This window comes from Pyrgilauda ruficollis, unplaced genomic scaffold (genome assembly GCF_017590135.1).
Source record: "Pyrgilauda ruficollis isolate IOZ18807 unplaced genomic scaffold, ASM1759013v1 scaffold29, whole genome shotgun sequence".
Taxonomy (NCBI): domain Eukaryota; kingdom Metazoa; phylum Chordata; class Aves; order Passeriformes; family Passeridae; genus Pyrgilauda; species Pyrgilauda ruficollis.
Genome location: NW_024524266.1, coordinates 12,446,253 through 12,468,194, shown reverse-complemented (window position 1 = coordinate 12,468,194; position 21,942 = coordinate 12,446,253). Strand labels below are relative to the sequence as shown.

At 39.6% G+C, this 21,942-nt stretch overlaps 1 protein-coding gene across 2 annotated transcripts in view; it reads right to left on the bottom strand.

Annotated features, from left to right (window-relative positions):
• The window catches only part of PDK3 (pyruvate dehydrogenase kinase 3), a 54,167-nt gene extending 32,706 nt beyond the window's left edge, over positions 1-21,461 (bottom strand). For both annotated transcript variants that reach the window (XR_005955532.1, XM_041472518.1), the window contains exons 1-2: positions 21,282-21,461; positions 2,397-2,538 (exon numbers count right to left, since the gene is read on the bottom strand). Coding sequence is in view for 1 of the 2 variants with exons in the window: in XM_041472518.1 (XP_041328452.1) it covers positions 2,397-2,538; positions 21,282-21,387 (248 nt within the window). In the remaining variant the exon portion in view is untranslated. The remainder of the gene's footprint in view (positions 1-2,396; positions 2,539-21,281) is intronic.
• Positions 21,462-21,942: the final 481 nt, after the last annotated feature.

Genomic DNA, 21,942 nt, shown 5'->3' with positions numbered 1-21,942 from the left:
AAATGTTAAAACTCCAGCTAATCTGGAGTCTCACCAAAAGCACATAAAAACATATGTTTTCTAGCGTAAAATTATAGCAAAAATGAAACAAACTTGTGACTATATAAATTACTGAATATTAGCAAATAAATATATTAAAGTGAGCAAGGAATTAAATGTCTTTCTAACTTGTGGCAAATATACAACAGATTTTTGCTTGCCTATTAATGAACTGACAAGCTTTCTCAACCTATGGCATAGCAAAAACAAAGGATCTGACCCTCAAAAAAAGATTTTCTTGTAGTAGTTTTGAACGGCACCAAGAAGAGGGGTTTTTTTCACTTTACAAGCTCACAAAACAGCTGAACAGCTAAATTTACATTTATTTATTCTACTACACAAAATTCAGGAATCTCACTGATAGCATCTCTAAACTTTAGGTTAAGAAACTATAAACGTGTTTCAAAACCTGCTATCAGCATAGCTGCATAACAGTCAAGGTCATTCACACTGAAGTTAATAAAACCTTTGGTTTGGTCTTTTTAAAAGATAAATTTTAAAGTAAATTTTGCCCAAGGTTTATCATCAGGACTTACAAACTACAGGTAAATATTTAATTAAGCAATTAAAAACCTCCGAACAGAAAAATAAGAACTAAGCTCTTTAAAGTCCATACCTATAATCAGGGGGAAAAATGCTAGAATTACTTTTCTTATTTTTGACATAAGATGATAAACACATTCTTACATGATCTCAATGAAGATATGTTTTACCACAAAAACTCTTAGTTAACTATGGATCAAAATTAGAAGAAAATTACAGAAAACACTTTGATTTCAGACTTTCATCTCTGGGCTTGATGTCCATTCCAACTTCTTCAGCAAATTACAGTCTGGTATTTTAGCCCATCCAACAGACAACTAGTGGTCTACAGCTGTGATAGTGCAAACCACATTGTCATATAACACGATAGTGCTTTTTTTCATTTGGAGTTTTGGTGTTTTTTTCCTTTTTTTTTAATCAGTAGTATCTACTGTGGCCATAGAAATCACCACGAGTCCTCAAACCTCTTCAACAAAAATTCTGAAGGGGGCCTCCACTCTGAATGCCCATTCAGCTCCTTTGCCAGAGGGATCCAAAAGTTGCTTAGCTCTGTATAGACAGGGCAGAAGCACAAGCCACAGCACAGACATTTGGACTAGAAGTATTATGCTGCAGTCACTACAGAAAAATTATTTCCTTTTCTTCATTCACCTATTTGTCCGCATTTAATTAAAGACAGATCAGAAGTCAACCAGATTAGAAAAGCCTAGAAGGCCTGCATATTAGCCACTCTTTTCTACAAACATAATTTCCTGTGACATCAGACAGACAGACAAGCCTTCAAACCTTGCAAGCTGCCACCTAACCACAAAGTGATTGTGTGGCTTCACAGCATTTACACTCACTTGAAGCACCTCATCACTGTGCTTGAAGTGGTCATCAAGACATCCACTGTTACCTTGCAAAGACAAACACAATACCATACATCCTAATTTATATTTTCTAAGTCTGAAGCTTGATAAATAGGAGACCCAAGCCAGCAGTCAACACACCGTCAGCACAGAAGCTCTTGGCTCAAGGACTATGACTGAATTTAACACAAGCCAACATTAGCTGCTTTTACTGTTAAATAAGCTGCTACTCACAAAGGGACTTCTGTTGTATACTGCAAAAATATTTTTACAAAAAGTATTTGGAAAATATTAACAGGTAAATGAACAATAAATACCCCATGAACAATGATTTTTTTTGTGCTTATATACCAAGGCAGCCGCCTCTAAATCTCACCAAACACTCAATTAGGCTAGAAATTAATTACTGTGGAAAAGATGGCAGGACTTTGAATCACTTTAGATCCATGCTAGTTATTACAACGGAGAATGCTGTTTACTGGATGACACCAGATTTTTTACCCATACTATAACTTCCACTGACTACACAGTTGTTTTTAAAGATTTACCAGTTTTTCTGTTTCTCATCTGTTTTTCTCAAACAGATGAGGTTTTAACTTTCTCTCAATATTTTTGACAAAGGAAGAATAAGGAGAAAGAGCAGATGTTTCAAGAAGCCATGAGTGCAATACAGTAAGGAATATTTAAAAAGCTTCTTCTTGGAAGTTATGGACTCATTTTAATTACTTGGGAGACAACAGTATGTTTTTACTAAGTTACAAATTCTTAGCTAGGATCCAGATTAGGGTATATACCCAACATTAGAAGAAAATGAAACTCCATTTGACAAGACACAGTATAAACAATTCAAGGCAGAAAACTGACTGATTCAGAAAAATTCAATGATTCTCTGTTGCAAGCAGAACAATACATACAGTGTTAGTTTTACAATAACTTTCCAATCCACTTTTTTTTAAAACTTACCAACTCTGTACCAGCCCAACTGAAGGCCTGTTCAGTAAATTATCAGGCAGCAAATTGACTTCCCTCATGGTGTTCGCCAGTCGCACAGGAAGCTCCTTCCGCAGGAACATGTAGGAAGTCTTCTCGCAGGCATTGTCACGACCTGTCGGAAGGAAAAACATTGCAGCAGATCAAATTCTGACTTCCTAATGTTAGAAGCTTTAAAAAAAACACTTGTGAAAATAAAAATTTTAAAGCCATTTCAGTACTCTCCTTTACTTTCTTCTCACTCACATATTTTAAACTTTTACCTTCCTAGAGTTTAACCCTTTTTGTCTGACATTCTTCCACATGTCACATCATCTAATTTTCTCTCCCATAAAGAAAAACCTCTCATCATAGAAATAAAATTCATTGAACATCAAATACTTGATATTACCCAGAAATAAGACCCCAAAATACTAGCTTTTATTGATACAACTTTTATACTGGAGTGAACTTTTAAAAAGTAAATGCTGCACACATAAGAGAGGGAAAGGAGTGCAAACAAAAGGACAAAACAATGACAACAGTTTGCTGATGTTTCATGTCACAAATTCTTCAACTTTTAGTACTTGAACATCTGAGCAGCACCTGGTGAGACCAGCACAGGACATCATCCCTCCTAGGACTGGCCTGCAAGATTATCACTAGACACCTGGAAGGAAAGTCCTGTGCTTATCACCACACTCTCATTTGGAACGGTCTCAGCTAAGATTAACTTTCACTTTTAAAACACGTTTTTATCAAGGCTAGTTCTTTGAAAATAAAACATACAAAAAAATCTCAACCATACAGCCAGAAAGCAAATAAATTGATCCAGCAAAATAACAATACCTTCCTGCAGACCTAGTGGTAACCTCATTCATTCTCTGAAGCCATCCTATACAAACTGAAAGACTGACATGACTAAGAGCAATCTTAAGCTAAAGTCTTATCTAACTAAGGATACTGCAAATACTTAAAAGCACAAGATATTAAATTTACCCAAGATGGAAAATTAGAGTTTACTTAACATAGTTTTTTGTGTTTTGCATCCTTTAGCAAGTGGAGAAAGTCCTATCATAACTAATCTCTAAAGATTACAGGTAAATGAAATTTTTTTTAGAAGTCCATGTTTTACTTGTAATGAACAGCCAGGATTCTGCTTTCATCTAGAAAGAGAGCAAAGGTCTTTTGTGATGATAACCAGTTCAACCATCTGCAAAATTTCTGAGTGAAGGCATAATGTAAGAGCTATAAATTATGTTCAAGCAAACCAGAAAGTGTTAAAAGCACTGCTAGGCACATAATCACTGAGATTTACAATTTCCAAGATTCAAGTACAATGCAACTAGCACAATCAAGGAGATACTTTTTAAGACAGTCCCATTATAATCACAGAGTTTTCACCTTCTTTGCATAGGTAGCGTGCATTGATGGATTAGTTCCCAAACCCTAACATTAGCTTGGGGAATATGCAGGAAGGATTAGGATTTGCCTTTTTTCCTTGCTCATTTAGGTATCATCAGTCTGGGGCTCATTAAATTCTGATAGTGCTACCAATTTCATTATAACTCTTCCAGTAAACATTTGCACCTGTTTTACTTGCTCCCATTTTCACATCTCAATTACAAATATACACATCCTGCCAAAATTAGACAAAGGAAACAAGACATTGCATTGTTTTCTGTGAAGCACAGTAATGACTTCAGAGTTCAATCTTTCAAGTAAATTAGACACCAGTTCACCTACAACAAAGGACAGACACTTGTTTGTTCACAAGTCGCCGTATATGACAGTCTTTAAAGACTGAGGCTGGACAGCAGGAAAGGCTCTTACTCAGCTCAGCTGAAACCTTCTGAACAGGAAAAATCCTCAGAACAAAGACAATAACTGCTTCTTCCCAAGAGTGACTGAGAGCAAGTACAGTGATTCTCTAGGTGATAAAAAGCAAAATGAATGAAAGACAGCCCATGCAGAAAATTTGAAAATTATGAACAAGAACCGACTGCTCATGGGTTTGTGCAATGCAAACAAAAGCTGCCACAGGCAAGCACGACTGGCTGAAGAGACCCACACCCTCTCGTCCCACATGCAAGGGCACATCTCTATTCAACCTGCCTCACCCTAGCAGCCCCAAGCCATCTCTTTTTAAGGAGCTGCCTTGCCCTGTAGTACAGCTGCATTTTAGGTACAGAGCCCTTTGGGGTCCCTTTGCATGTTCAGCGCAGGAAGAGGAAAGGAAGCTCTGGTTTTTAAGTCTTCCCTGCTTACAAGCTTACTTCAGCGTAAGTTCAGCTCATCTGGTTTGGGGCACATGGTCCTTGTATCAGCCCATTAGCTGCACTCAGTTTACCTGAGAGCCTCCACAGAGCTGCTTCAGCATTTAGCATCAGGTCAGTTACCTGCCTGCCAGGCAGCACATGCACGGCAAGAGAGAATGGCTACCCACCAGGAGCAGCAGTAATTAGATATCCTCCAGCTTCCAAAGCAAAAGCAAACTGTGTCTTAACATTGCTCCTTGGCTGCTGCTCCTCACAGCAACACCTGTACAACCACTTCCATCAAAAGAAGGGACAACAGACTAAGTAATAAAATCCCTTAGTCTGTATGTTAGGTATTTTCCTAATATAATTTATTATAAATTATATTATAGTTGCACTTATGATAAAGTCAGTCTAAATTCTAAAGGTATTTCCAGAAACAGCATTCTAATAAGCCGCAATTAAAGTTCTGCATGTTTAGCCATAGTCAGTTTAATTTTTTTTCAAAGGCTGGCTTTAATTTTGATCTAGTCATTACATCTATTTTTCAAAATATACAGCAATCTTTCTTGATTTTGTTCTGACTCTAGCTGGGTCAATATATATCGCCAGCATCAGGCTTTTGTCTGAAACAGCATAGGCTAAAGCCAGTCTAAATCTATCAGTTTCAGTTCAAAGGAATTTGAAATTACTCTCTCAGGGTTAAAGTGCAAATTACATTTGTGAATAATCCCTCCTTGATCTACACCTCAATAAATTACTCAAGAACACAAATATATGAAACAATGACCTGCTTACCTTTGTATGAATTTAAATGGAAAAAGAAAAGTCATCCTATGCCCTAGTGGAAACTACACTGCACTAGGCATCAAGGGCTGTATTTAGCTTTATTTCAAAAAAAAATGTAAACTCTTTAAAAGTATGCGTTTAAGAAACTGAAAATGAAAATACTAGAAGACTCAAAGTGAAACACTTCCTATCCACAAAGCCAAGAAGAAAGTCAAGTAAGGCATCTCATGATATATAGGGTTCAGAATTTTGCACACACCACCACCATTTGTTTCCCACTGTCTCTAAGACAGCAATACTTGATTGCAATTGAACAATAATTCAGTTTTGTGGCTTCAAGTGAAATAATTGTGCAGACCAAAGTCAGGCATTGAAACAAGTTTCTTTCAACAAGAATCACATTAAGGCAACAAAAAGAACAAACCAGACAGGATGCAACCTCTTTGTAACAGGTCTGCTCTACTGCAGGGCACAAAGCAATCCCATACCATTCCTCCCGGTAGAAAACAACCCTATAAAGTAATTACATTTTCTATGGGATTAGGTGTTAATTCAGGGTCAAGAGGCTAGATTATCTTCAGACTTTTAATGAAGTTACACTTTCAAACTGATTAAAAAACTCTAAGATCATACGTACAGTACCTGCAGCTTAACCCAGAATTTGATCCAAGGGGATAAAGGAAAAGCACACATAAAATATTCCACTCTACTGGTAAATTACACGAATTTTTGAGCGTCTTCTAAAAGCATAGATGGATGCAGCAAAAAACAAGATAACAACAATAAGACAGTGTGTGACACAGGAATGAGTGAATCTGATGGATTTACCTAAGAAGAAATAAATAAAGAACACAGCAATGCTCTCCAAGCCTCACAGTTCACTGCAGAGAAGGCAGCAGTAACCTCGTCCATCAAGAACCAAACAAGCATTAGACTCAAACTGCAGAAGATTCAACTCTTAATTAGTAGAAACTTCCTGACAATAAGCACTGTAGAAGAGAGCAAACTGATCTGATTAAGGCATGTCGTTTACTAGTGAAGGTAGACATCTGCCCAAAATTACACTGAGCTATTTGATTCAGTCTCTGAAATGAGATTAGATTGAACATGGCCTAACACTCTTTGTAGCTCTAATTCTCTCATGACCCAAGAGGAAGGAAGTGATCACCTCATATTTTGTTAACCATTTGCAAAGAGAAAGCAGCGCAGATTTGCACAGGGAAACAAGCAAGAAGCAGAAACTCTGAAGCAAGTCAGAGTTTGAAAAAACACAGCATAGGCTGCATAAATTAAGTTATACAGTAATAGCTACTTTGACAGAAAAATGACAATAAAAAGCAAGATATTTGTGAAGGAACTAAACCTCAAGTTATCACTATTGCATGCATAGCTAGCACAAAAACTGAAAGAAATGTCAAGTATCACCACAGGTTTAAAAAAGAAACTGTTTAATAAATGTTCTACCACCTTCAATCTTCTGAACAATCTTACCTGTCTGGGCTTATCAGTTACCCTACATAAAAGTCACATAGAAAAACATACTCATGGCCTCCTCTGTGCCACTTTCAAACCTTCAGCTCAAGACTAGCACCAAGGAGAAACTGTGATGCTAATCTTGAGACTATTTTGTTTAAAAACAAGTCAGTGTAATGGGCTGACAACAGACACAACCTTCAACAGCGTGAAAATAAGAAAATATATCAGTCAAACAAAGATCTAAGCAGCAATCTCCCAGACTTGACATCAAACTAAGGCCACTGAAGAATTTTCTAATTTTCTATTTTTTCAGTGTAGCAACCTTGCACATAACAGACACAGGGTTTGTAAAAATACTGTGGGAGTGGTACCTGTACAAACACTGGAATGGTCACTGTTCATGAGAGTCAATGTTGGTGGATTTGCTTATGCAGTGAAATATGATACACCTGAAGAATGATGTGACTGCCACAGCAAAAGTTTAAATTGAGAATATAAGTAAACTTACACATTAAAATTTAAAAATAAGTTCACCCAAAAAATGACATTTAATATTAAATCAATTTTTCCGGACATGAAAAAGTGTTACATGTCTCCACCAAAAATGAATCCTGCCATTTATTCAACGAGACAGGTATCAGAGGAGAAAAAAGCCTAAGAAAAACATAGCAATAAAACATGACCCAGAACCTTTGAGGTAGCACAGGTCACAAAAGCAGACTTGAATGCATTAGAATTTCTGAATGTAATGCCATCAGAAGGGAAAAGATGAAAAGTGGAATGTTTTGGGGTTACACATCAATGTTATCACTGGCGGACCTTCCATTCAAAGAAAACTCAGGAAACAGAGTTCTACTCTGTTTTCCCTACTACACTCTTTTCTCCTCTCTGGATTCAAACTCTTCTCTAACATTTACTCATCTCTTCTGTTTATCACTTTTACCTTTTACTCCACAGTGCTGAGAAATGGAAAACAAATTAGACACTCTTGCAAAGCTTCACTTAAGACAAAACTTTTGCTCTGGTTCCTGCAACAAGAAACATGAACAATGCAGAGGCTTTTCACACACATGCAGCAGGCCCTCATCCAATTCTGGCAAATTCTACCAACTGCCAGAGCAATACTGTACTGTCCAAGATTCACATTACAAAAGGATTAGTTCCATACAGAAGGCCCTACACAAATCTCCGTTTTGCTGCAGAAGAGGGCAGAAACGCAGAACGAGACCATGAACTCTGGTTCCACCGCTCTCAGTTCAGCTGCCAGATTCCCACATTCGTGAATACCCATTTGAGAACAGACTCCAGCAACAGTCCTTCACAATGATGGTCAAAGTCACCTAGTTCAAAAACCTAACACAATTGCCACATCCCCAGGCTGTCACTGGACTGCCAAGGTCACATCATAAAAGCATCAATAGTTTCTGAATATTAACCCATCTGTCAGAGGAGGCAGGGAAAGAAGAAACACAGTGCTCTTTTCAGTCTTAGCACTGCAGGCAGAGGTCTGGCTCTCTCCATTAACTATGTACTGAACAGCAGAGACTGACACTGTACTACTTTAAAACTCTAAAGCAACGTCCCACCTGTTATATACCAGAGACAAGGGACTCCACCAAGAATCTATAAAAACAAGATCAGAAACTACTACAGTTGCTTTTAGATAGGGCAAAGTAAAGGAAGAAAGACAGGAAAGCAAGAGTGATCAGCCATATCTACTCTCTTCTCTTGAGCTTCCAGAATATTTCATAGTTCCTGTACAGGCAAACAAAACCAAGTGAAGCAGAAGAATGAATAAATCTTCAAAAGAATATGCAAAAAGATCAGTGCATCAGAGGAGACTGAGCAAAAGCTAAAACTAATAACTTGCTGCTGAAGCTAGGAAAACAGAAATTAAGAAGAATAGTTGAATTTCAATGATTACAAACCATTTCAGGAACATGAGCTATTTATTAAAAGACAAACAAGCTATGCTTGCACGTCCCAATAAATGTGGCTACAAAGCAAAGCCCAGCAAAACAAGTCTGAGTTTAAAATAATTCCTATGCCCAAATGGAAATTATTGTATTTTCAGCATACTCTCATATTTATCTCACCAAGCACTAAAGTACAAAAAGTATACAGGGTTTGTTTGCTTGCTACAAGACAGGGCTTTGTAAAACCCAATGAAGATGATGAATCAAGTGGAAAAGGAACACACAGAATATAATAACAGATGTTGACCCCTGTTAACCTTCACTCCCTACCACAGACTGCATCTAAAAGATCTGTATTTTGAAACTGGACCTGCCACACTGTGCTACAGAACAGCAACCACAGCCTGCACAGCTGTTCCCACTCAGGTAGCCTGCAGACAAAGGATCTGAAATTTAAGGATCCAAACTATGCTACTTCAGGTATTTAGACTCTTTTTAGATACCTCAGGATTAAGCTTTAGCCCAAGTTCCATTACTGCTCTCTAAGGCTACTTCCACCAAGCCTTGCAATTGTTTCATTCAAGTGTCCTGTTTTAAGGGCTTTCACCTAGCACATTAAGAGATTGGTTCTATGTCAGTACAGAAATCAGAGAAATTCCAAAGCTTCAAAAATGAAACTTGAAGAATTAAAAACAAAAAATATTTTTATATCTAACCGAACGATAATAAACATATCACTTTTATGAAGTCAATTAAGTTCTGTCAAACAACTACTGCCAGAAAACCAGCCTAAAGCCAGAGGAACTGAAGTCTGCAAGTAATCTTTCCCAAATAATTCTTTCTCCTTTTCAGCCCAACTCCCATGACTAGTTGGGCCTTTTCAGCCTAGAGGAAAAGGCACACCAAGAGGGGTGCTTGAGTCTTCTCAATCCACATAGTTTATGTTCACAGACGAGAAGTCAACTTACTACCACTGTATGGCCATTGATTTGCACTCTGTGCCATTTCACTGCTAAGTGCAATCCAAGCTAGGAGGCTCACATGTTATTTCCAGTTAAATTTTCCAAGTCATGTGACACAGAGTACTGATAAAACAAGGGCTGAACTACTGAAACAGTTGAGCTTAAAAACCATTTCCAATTTATGCAATTCAAATACCACATTCAAGAACATTTTAACTGGCATGGCAACTGCAATGTTCACTTTCTGCTCCAAAGGAAAACTTCAGTACAGCATTCACTCAGGGAATACATTAGCCTATATCCTGTTGTCTGAATGACCAAATCCCATTCATAATCAAGGTCTAGACTTTTGAACTTAAGAAGTTAGAAAATAAATGCAACTACTCTTGAATTTGTATACAGAAAAAAATACTTATCTCCACTTATTTCCACAACCCCTAAGAGTGAGCTGGTTTATGTCTCATGTGTATTAATTCCTATGCCCATGTTAAGGATTACCACTGGCATTGAGAAAAAGACAGTTCATGTTTTCATATAAACATGGGTAAAGAAAAAATGCCAGCTAGCTGTCCTTAGCACAGCAGGACAGCTCAACACAGAGTGAATCATTACATTTACTATCATATTAGCTACACACTAATTTAATAATAAATAATAATAACAACAATATATAACTTGCCAACTCCAGTAAGCCTGTTTCAAGTAAATGGTGTTCTGTATGAAACTGACTGTGCTGGAAAGCAGCTTAACTTACTGCTGATCTGAAACAGATCAACAGGAGGAATTAACAGATGCACAATACTCTGCAATCATTAATTTTATCTCCTATTGCCACAGCCTTCCTGTCACAGAAAAGACCCAAGTGAAGGCACACCTGTCCCTCTCAAGAGGAATGGATCAACAGATAATTACTTATCAAAGCTGTAAACCAGCTCTGTGTACTGTTAAACAGAACAACCCAAATTAAAAATAAAAGTGTGAGTTTTTAAAATAGGCTTCCCTGATGCAAAACTAATGTTTAGCTGCTTACCACTTGGTTCTAACAAAACAACTTTTTGAGTATTTTAATGCATTTGCCAAGAGACAACACAATAATCAAAAGCACCTATAAAGTTTAATGCAGAGGCACTCAACCAGTTACCCACAGGCTGTACTATTTTTAGACATATTGTCTAAATATGTCTAAAAATAGTACAGCCTGTACTCTTTTTATACAAGGCTGTATTCCGTTCGAGCAATTTGGGAGTAGGCTGAAAGTCAGGTGAATCATTTCAGGAGCAAAGCTCTGTCTCGCCATTATCACAGGCACTCCCCACAGAAAATGACAGGCAAAGAGCCAAAATGTTCTCAGGAGAAACCACGGCCCTGATGGGGTTCTTGATCTTAGAACGACCTGTCAACTCAGACTCCTCCCCTGGGAAGGAAGAGGGGGCTTCTAAAGCAGACCAACAGCACCAAAACACGGAGGTGCTGCAGGCTGCATGAGCTGCCCTTCCAGCTGCACTCCGGAGAGCCAGGCAGGGACAGGGCTCAGAGCAGCGCAGAGGCGCGCAGCAGCCCTGGCCTCCCCTGCCGAGGGGATCCGCGCTTTCAAACAGGACACCCTGGACGAAACAGATCTTGTGTTTTGCTCTAGTGAGATGCAAAATTTTAAAACAAATTTTAAACTTGGGGTTTTTTTTTGAGATGTAGATTGAGGTTTAAAGCACCAAACCAAAGAAACATTATTCCCCTTTTGATGCTCTGATCAGCTTCTATTACAAAAAACTGACCAGAAAAGACTGAGTTGTGCTTCTTGGGTCGTATAATCACCTTTTCCTCCCATAAGAGGTAAAAATGTATTTCACATTGAAGATTATAATTAGATGTTCCAAATGTTTAACACTCTCCCTAAGCTCTCACAACTTTGACAACTTCCTTCCTAACCTTTATGAAAAACTTCCATAATTCTCTCTAACCATTGCAGAAAAATACAAATCCCTGCTTTATCCTCTAGTTCCTGACAACCTGCCAAAGAAAAAGCTATTCCAAATCCCCAGCATAAATAAAATTAATGTTTATGAGAAAAGACTCACACAGTTAAAACCAATTACATAAAAATACTGCCAATACCACATGCTCCAGTTCCCCTTCAGTCTCACTGAGGTGAAATGTATTAGACTGTTAAACATCTTGTTTCAAAACACTTCTGATCATTAACAAAACACATTATAAAAAAGGTTAGAGTATTCTTCTATGTAATCAGTTTGAAGGCATTTTTGCAATCTATAAAAATCATTCAGAAAAGCACAAACAAGGACTAAACCAAACAAGTAGCAGTTGAAATGTAAGTTATTTTTAGCAAAAAAAATTTGCTTCTCTCTCTATTCACAGTCTTAAACCTAATACTGAAAAATGCTACTTATAATTTGCACAAGCCTACTATTTTAATGAATTAAGTCAGTGAAAATATTTGTAATACTGTGTCACTTTTTTTGCATTGACTACAAGCTAACAGAAAATAATTAAAACAGAACAAAGAAACGTGAGAGAATGTCACATTTACATAGAAAGGTTTAAAGGAAACAAAGTCAATAAAATAGCCTCTTATAACACACAAAGCATCAGAAAAAAGAGAACTAACCTTAAGAGTTACAGTTCATTGCTCTAATTTATCCTTTCAACCTAGTATTTCCAAAAATAAAAATTACATTTAACTGACTCCAGATAAACACAAAACCCCAAATATTTTTAAAAGGATAAGTAGCAGCTTGTAAAATATTTCAGCAGTTTTGAGGAAAGGTGTTTTTTTAAAAAAGCCCATTATATTAAGCATAACTGGCAAAAAGAAAAGCTGTTCTAATACAGTAACTGTGGAATTAGATAAAACAATTCCTAAATCTATGCCTAATTTTATGATGGATTATGCTGATTTAAGGGGGACTGGAGACAGACATACCATTCACTCTTCACAACACAGTCCTGTGAGAATCTATGACTGCTAGTGCAACATAGAGTATTTATGAAATGTTCTCCACCAACATGTGTGAGCTGGCTGCTGGAGCCAGTTTTGCTCTCAGTGCTCAGAAGGGGCTGTTTGTGCCATGGCTGAACGCGACCTGCACAGCTTCTGAAGGGTTTCTCACTCTCCTGCACTCACTCCCTACCCCAGCAAGTGGGCTTGGGGGTGGGTAACAGGCTGGAGGGGGGACAGAGCCAGGGAGCCGACCTGAGATGGACAAAGGGATGTTCTATATGACATGATGCCAGGCCCAGCAATAACCAACTGGTTGGCTTTGTCCCCCAATATGTCCATCACACAGTGACTGGCTGGGCACAGCTCTCCTTCTGAGGGGTGGTGAGTGACCGCCTGTGCATCACTTGATTCTCTTCCTCTCTGCTTTACTTCTTAAACTGTCTTGTTCTCAACCCATAAGTTTTCTCATTTTTGCCCTCCCTTTTCTCTCCCCATGCCAGTGGGGGTGGAAGGAGGGGAGCAAGTACCTGAGTACTCCGGTGCTCAGCTGCCGGATGGGGTCAACCCACCATAACACTGAACATCTGGTATAACAACCTCACCTTGCAGTTATTCCATTGTTTTGTACATTGAGTTCTGTTTGTTTGTTTTTAATGAAGAATGCCACACGGGGCTATGCCAAACTTCATAAAAAGCCAGGTACAGCACCTATTACTACTGCCTTAGCACACAGCAAATTAACATGGAAATTAGACCAGGTCAACACAATCTGTTGTCTCTTTACTACCTCACTATCTCTTGGTGCTTATCTATGCATTCCTTCATTATTAGCTCCATCTCTTTTTCACCTACTTCAGACAAGCTGATTTAACTCTAATGTCCTCCTCTTCCTTTTCTCTGACAGACAAGCAGTTTATTTTCCCACTTCCAAAGCCCTGGGGCCATCACCATTCATTATTTCCATGGAGCCCACAAACACGAGCTGAGTTGCACCAGGCCACACACATTTGCAGAAGAAAGTGCTCAACTACTCACAACACATAGAACTGATTTACTTCCACTGGAACCCACTAACAGGATGTAGACATATTTCAGCTTATCTAAAATTTGGGTCAGGGGAGAGTTGTGATTTCCTTTATGTTTCTGGACACAATTCATCTTTTTCTGAAGACCAAAGCAAAGATTAATTCAACAGTCTTTATCACTATGTACTTACTTCCATCAAGTAAATGTTTCACTTCAGCATTCTCCCCAGTTGCTATGAATTATCTCAACATCTTTTTATCTGCTTTTCTATCCCATGACTTTTCACCTTGGCTGTTATTTGTACTGCAACCCAAGACAGGATGTCCTTGCTTCCAGCTTTCATAGGTTTTTTAATCAACAGTATTTCTAGAAATCGTAACACTGTTCTGCTGCTTTCCTATCTTTTGTCTGCATCAGAATTGCTCTTTCTCAAACTGATAGATCATCTTATACTCCTCCTTATGTCTTAGGAGAGACCCTATCAGCCTGTTTTCTTGGCTTGCAGAAGTTATGCTATTTTTAACACTGGCTGTCAGTTCTTCCATTCCAGAGAAAGAATGCTACCAAATTCATGTTCATTTTAATCAAAATTTAATTTCAGATTTTCAATTGCCTCCTTATTAGTTTACATCTACTTTAAAGAAGGCATTTCAACAATTTCTACCAGTTGCTAGAAGAAAAACATGTCCCAAACATTCTTAGATCTTCAAGACTTACAAATCCTGTCTTTTTGTCCCGCTAGAAAGAAGCTTCCCAAGCCCTCAATTTCTGTCAAGCAGCATTCTCCACTGCTTCTGCTACTTGCTAAAAAGAAATAAACAAACCCACTGGCGTTGTTTGTTGCTTCATGCAGATGGGGAGCTCTTGTCCTCTCTTTTTCACCCAAGGCATTCAGCTGTGTCCTTACACACTGCACCATCTTCAGGGAATACAAAAAAGCTCAAGCATGCAGACACATCCATGTGCAGGGAAAGATCACTCCCTTCCCAGCATCCCAAGGCAGAGAATTGCACAGCTCCTCTGATCAATCCATAGACAAACACAACACAGACTGAGAAATTTTCTGCTGTTTTGGGAAACAAACTCAAGCAATTCCAACAGCTGAAGGATGCTCACTTGTAGACTACTAGCCTGTGCTTACAGGCAAAAGTGGCCAGCCAAACCAGGTACTGAAGGCAGAATTTTCAATGCTTATGAGGAAGAAAAAAAATCATCTTGGTGATCCAGTTTGATCATCTACAGCAATTTATGGAATTTGTACTATAACTATACTAAAATACTGAATTCAGAATATATGAAGTTTCAATTAAGTCTCACAGAAATTAAGTATTCCTTTATTGAATAAACAGCCTGTAAAAGCGACTGATAGACATAATTCTGTAAATGAAATGCATCACAATCTAGTATTACACAGTGCTCCCACACTCCAATATCTCTATCGTACCACAGTTCAATAGTGACTGCTGAACAAAGTTACCTAACCACAATGACTCTTCCAGACCTTCCATCCAGTCAATACTAGGCCTTATAAAACCCTTCAATATTATATATAGTATTGGAACATCACTGCCTGCCAGCAACTGCCAGTTGTAAATAGGAACAGGTTATAAATAACAGTTGCATCAAAAAGGCTTCCAGCTTACTTGCTGTGCTACAGCCCATTCAAAGGAAACCCTTTTTAATGTTCTGAAATGTAAACTTTATTCACTCCCATATCTAGGGAATGAAGGAGTGGACATGGAAAAGTGGTAATTGCAGAAGAATTCAAGAACAAAAGCAGGCAGACAATCCAGCTTGCACATCCAGCTGTCACTGGTAGCCTTTCAAGGTAAAAACTAAACAGCAGTAAAACAATTTGATTCCAGTGTTCCACAAAACTCCTAAAGGGATTCTATTTAAAGTTCTAAAAGACATATTTGAAGAACAATACTGAAAATTCTGGAAAAGCCAGTAACAGATTAATTCCATGGTATTTTTTGTAAGACTGCAAATACAACATTTAATCTATTTATCTTTACGAAATCAAGAAAGATAACTCCACCAGAATGTACATATACCACATAGGGCAAATATTCCAGGCATCAAAGGATCCCAACTCACCAACAAAAGCTCTGATGAAACTGCTGGATGGAAGCTGAAAATAAAAGACAGTAATGTCTGACTAGCATTCATCTTCCTGATGCCACGCAGTGGCCAGCCTACCAATGGTTAACATTCATGCGAAGAGGACATTTTTGCTTTGAAGATGCATTTAAATCAAGTCTAAGGTTTTAAGAACAAGGCACAGAGAGCAGCAGAAAAAGCACAACTGCAATCAATAAATAGCAGGTTTAGTATCTTTTAGCCCTAAACTTTGCAAGTGCTATAGATGCACAGTCTCTCCACTAATGTTCTATTAAAAAAAAATAGAAATCTTTCAATATCTTTTTGTGTAGAAAAATATTCCAACAGCCATCTTCTATAAGATTAATCTTATTTGGAGACATGAGGCAGGTTTTGATCTTTCCTGCCCCCACATGTTTTGTTGTTCAAGCTGTATCTGCCAGTTACCCTTCCAGTGGCAGGCTTTCAGCTCAGATCCATGCCTCTACAAAGAAGGCAACATGAGGCATAAACACTCTTGCAAAACCCCAATCTAATATTGCTTGTACAAATGGCAGCAGCCAATAGCAACGCTGATACCTGATTTGCTCTTTATGTCATTTTGGAAGAGGCCTATATGTTTCCCCAAGACATACAAGTTTAATAGGTATGACATAAACGAAACAATTCCGTACCAAAAATTGTATTTGAAAAATAAGAAGGATCTATTGATCATGTTTTCCTCCACATATGCCCCAGGGCACAACAGCTCCATGCACTCATTATGATTATCTGCTGCATGCTCAGCTGTTCTCAGTACAGTAAAATTACTAAATTACAACCTTTGTGATACTTTTCAATGCCACTAACTGCAACAGTCACCACAAATATTTTGATTATAACCTACAAAATCAGGATCTCCTAAGTCACATTCCACAACAAGAATTCACTGTGATTCACTATCTTCTGTCTTCAGCACAAGCTTTTTTATCCAAACTCATTTGTGGTATGTGAACACTAATATATGACATGTTCAAAGAGCTAACAAAATAGCAAGTTTAACCCCTTAGGTACACAATTCATCCAATGCATTTCATTTGAAACACGAAACAAAAAAGGACAGAATACAGCTAGGTACAACTGGCCAAGACAGCTTCAGTAGTAAACAAGCCCCAAAAGCAGATGGTTCATATTTCTGACAAAACACACTTCAGACTCAGGTCTCAGACACTTGGTCAGCTGAGCAGCAGCAATGACAGGATTACCTGAGTACAGTATCTTGGCACACATTCACAACACAGCACTAACACAGCTCCAAATGACTCTTTCATGCATGATCAAAGGATTACACCATTTATACTTCACTCATCTCTTCGTCTGTGCTTAATTATATGTAACCTTTGCAGTACAACCATTCATTTGACAAAACATTTGTCAGTAACTTTACTGACAGCTGAGGTACCCTGATGTGAAGAAGCAGCTGTGTGGTTCCTGCCAGCTGGGGCAGGGTTCAGCACTCGTGCAGCTCTCCCAGGCTGACTCACGCCAAGGACAGGCTGCAGGGCAGGCACCAGCAGCTCACGTCTCTGGGTGGCTTTTTTAAATGCTGAGACACTCCTAGAAAAGCAACTCTACTTTACTCAGACAGGTTATTTTACTTCCCCAGGCAAGAGACTGACCAATTGGTTACCCATGTGTGTGTTTGCTGATTAAGCATTGGGTATTTTGGATTAACCTGTCACTAAGGCCTACCTTACATGCTGAAGCAAGGCTAAATTGAGATGCTTCATCAATATGAATCTCCAGAATGGGCTTTCTTTCTTTTTTTCCCCCCCTCAAACAGTCTAGCCCTCAAAATATACAAAGATCCACGGACCTGAATGTTAGATGACATCTCTACTCACAACTTCTTTTCAGAAAAGATATTTTAGGACTTAATTTAGTCTGGGTCATTAAGGTACACCTGCATTTGGAAATCTACCAAAAAGCAACTTCCAGAGGAACTACCGAAGTTTGGAAGTACATAGCTGAATCCAACTGGTAGATTTTGTATTTTTTTTCCAGAGCAGAATAATTATGGAGGCCTGGATAAACCTGGAGTGACATGCTAGCATTAAACAAGGTCAAAATTTGTTTATATTGAAACACACTTACAGAAGGTCATTCTTTTGCAGAGGAATGAAATTGTACAAGAACCTTGGGAAATGCACTTTGTCATAAAACAAACTGCCTGAGCAGAATTCAGGAGTGTGCAAACAGAAAGTGTACACACAGAAAGAAAGAAAAATGCTGCACAGAGTGAACGCTCAGACTTTCTGACACAGAGGTCCCAAGCCCACGGCACAGTAACCTCTGACACACTCACAGCAGCTACAAAGACAGCTGCAAGCTCAACAGAACATGGGCACAAACAGGACTCAGCTACAAAAACCAAGCAAGTGTCACTGCTTTAACTATTGCCTTCTGGTTTGCTTCACAGGCTTTTAGTACTAGCAAGCTACTTTAAACAAACTGTCTCTTATAGTGGTTTAAACAACTGAATTAAGCAGAGAGAGTTTTAAAATAAATGTCATTAATTTATATCACTGGAAAGAAATAGAGACTCTACAGCCTCACTATGCACACAAATGTGCTCCATACAACCCACACTGCTAGTCAGTAATTTAAAGAAGCCCAAGCTGTACCTCAATATATATTGCCACCAATTATCTTTGAAGAGACCCTTCAGCTCACAAGAAATACAAAATTTCTCCTTCCCAGCTCACCAGAATTTTACAAATTTGTAAGTCAACTTAGTCTAAACCAATGCAACCAATATAAAAAAAGACAAAGAACACATTGTAGTTTCACTATTGTCAGAAATTAAGTCAAAAAACTTTCTTCACACAAATACAAATCACAGTAAGTCTAAATTCCGTATGAGAAATGTGCATCAGAAAACAAAATCAGACAGCCAGGAGAGGGTTATTCACACATTTCCTTTGGGTTTACTCTTCTTCAACATTTGTTGAAAATTCAGCCACGTTTTTTTAAAACTAGCACTACATTCACGTAGCTCACTTAAAAAGACCATTTCTTTTGAAGTGAAACATTAAACAGCCTCTATAAGCCAACCACAAAACAGTGTCTTCTTCCCATCAAACATTCTTACAAATGAACAAACATAACTGAAATGCACCTTGAGTACTGTGCTCCTTATATTTGGCATATTTTCTCTCTTGAATACTTGTGTCCTGCAGCACCAGCAAATTCTTTTTTGGCTAACTCAGATAAAAATAACACAGTTCCCTGACATGGTGCATATTGTCCAGGCCTTCCACACCTCAAGTGGGAAAACTTTTGCACTATCACTTACATTTTGATGTCAATTTTTCCTCTAGGCCTATGAAGACTCCAGCTGAACTTGAAATTACCCAAAGCTGTAAACATTTAGGATCAGGTAAGTTAAGTAACTACATTGGGTTCCATTTATTTGCTTAAACTGCTGTAATTTTCCTACTTGAGTTTTCTCAAATAAATACAGGCATTAAAGAGTAAGTAAGTGGAGATGTTAAGTGGCCCATAAAACTTATTAAGATCAAGGTGATAGGTTTAGCAAGATTGATACAACATAAACCCACTAATTTTAGAAACTCCTGATGACCTTTCAAGACTAAACCATAGACTTTTTTTTCTTCAGAGGTTTTAAATGTCAGTGACTAGATAGTTTCCCATCAGTCTTAAGACACGAAGACCCTTAAATACATAGCCACACACAGAGAAGATTCCAATGACACATCCAGTGACAACTGGAGCATGTTTAAAGAATAAGGCTGGCTGTAACGTCCTGTTCTCATTCTGTTCGTTTCCAGTAACAGAAGCCAGGCTTAAAATTGCAAAATAAAACTACTTCTTCTGAAGAATCACGAGACCATACAGTAATACAGGCACCACAATGTCAAAACAAATGCAGCATTATGAAAAGGCTGCCACAGAAGAGATGTCCAAAGGCAAACAGTAATGCAGGGCAACACAGAACTGTAGAAATCCTAACCAAAAAGCAAAGTTTAGTCTGAACATCCAAGGCATTAAAGCAAATCCTGAAATCTTTACACCTCTTTAGTCACAACTGAAAAGGCTCACAATCACCAATACTTCCCCAGCAACAATTCACAAACCCAACTTTCAAATAGGCTAAGGTGACACAATTTGTTTAGTGCCAGGGCTAAAATAAAGATATTCTAAGCTTTAGGCCACTGTTCTTGTCAGTACAGAAAAACACAGCCTAAGAAGCATCAATGCTAGGGAAGAAGCCCAGCAGCACAGGAAGGGGTGGGGAAGAGGTAACAAATCAGGTGAGTGGAGACCAGAGAAAGAAAGCACAGCTTCTAGTCAGGTTCTCCTTCAAGTGGAGACAAGGGGTTTTGGTTGGTTTTTTTTTTTTAATGGTACAAAATCCTGTTTCACTGAGACAACATATCAAGCCCATTACTGGCTTTCTGTACTTACAGCATTCTTTCACTAATACTATTACCAGAATTGTGCAATTGTATTCACTTTTAATCACTTTCTGGCTGAACACTAGCTTATTTTTGTCCTTTTGTACCCTTACTGTAAGAGTGGAATGAAGAAACACTCTGTTAAGCTTCACGATGCTACACACGGCCTTTACAGTGACTCTGCCAGCAATATTTATATGATAATAAAATCTCAACGACTTTCGTGTCAGAGAGCAAGAGTCAAATAACCTCCGATACAGATATGGGCTTATCGTTATCTAGATGGAAGCATGTTTTTTAACAACAACACAAACCACTCCTGGATTTCATTCCAGGGCTTCTGAAAAGAAAAATGCTATTGATCATCAGCAACACCTCCTGAAGTGCTCCTGAATTTTACACAAATAGGTCTCCTATGCAAGTGCGATTAAGAGTTCATGCCCGAGCTTTAAGTAAGCCGATCTCAGCACGGCAGATTCCCATTTTCACGCTCAAGACCATTAACTTACTCCTTCACTCGCTAAGCCACAAAACGTCAGCTCAGGAACCCCGATTTTGATCCCCATCCCAATGGCACCCGTGTCTGGGGACAACGCAAGACGGAGGAGCAAGCTCGCCTCTCCCGGCCCCTCGGCGAGGCGAGCAGCGGCTGTCTGCCGGCCACCGGCACCGCGCCCGGGCCCCGGGGGTGTCAGCGCGGGGCCTGCGGGGCCGGGCCCCGGCCGCGCTCCCGATGCGGGCCGAGGAGCCGCGGCCGAGGAGTGGGCCCTGCGCGCCGGCCGCCGCTCCCGGGGAGAGCCGCGGCGACCCCTCACCCCCCCGGCGGGAGGGGCGAGCGCCGAGCCCGCTCCGCGCACGCGCACGTCGGCGCGCGGGGGACGGGGCGGGGCGGGGGCGTGAGGGGAGCGGGGTTTACCCCGCGGCCCCGGCACTCACCGAAGTCGAGGAACTGCTTGATGGAGAGGGGCGAGGGGGAGAAGCGCGAGTAGTACTCGATCTGCTTGGGGATGGGGTTCTTGAGCAGCGCCCCGCACAGCCGCATGGCGCGGCCCGCCCGGCTCCGCTGCGCTCCCGCCGGCCGCGGCTCCTGCCCGGGCGCGGCCGCTCCGCGCGGGTAGCGCTGGGGGGTCAGGCCGCCTTTGGAGTCGCAGTCCCTGCCCTCAGCCCAAAATGGCCCTTGGAGTCGCAATCCCTGCCCTCAGTCAGGTTGGAAAAGACTTCTGGGACCATCGAGTCCAGCCTGTAACTGAGCACCACCGTGTCAGCCACACCATTGCGCTGAGCGGCAAGTCCAGCCTTTCCTTAAACGCCTCCAAGGACGGTGACTCGAGCACCATGTCGTCCACAAAAATCGGATTCATGACGTGCTGTGTGAAAAGCTAGTAATAATACTCGAGAGAGATATTGTTTTGTTTCAGGGTCGGGCAAGCTTGAGTGCTTAGTGGTATTCTATGATTCAAGCACACCAACTACCAAAACTTTTTACTACTTATAGATTTTAGCAAACAAAAGAATTAGTGGTCATTGGCTACAAGTTACATAGCTCTCTTATTAATCAGTGTTCTATTGGTTTACGATTCTCTTCTGGCGCAGTGGG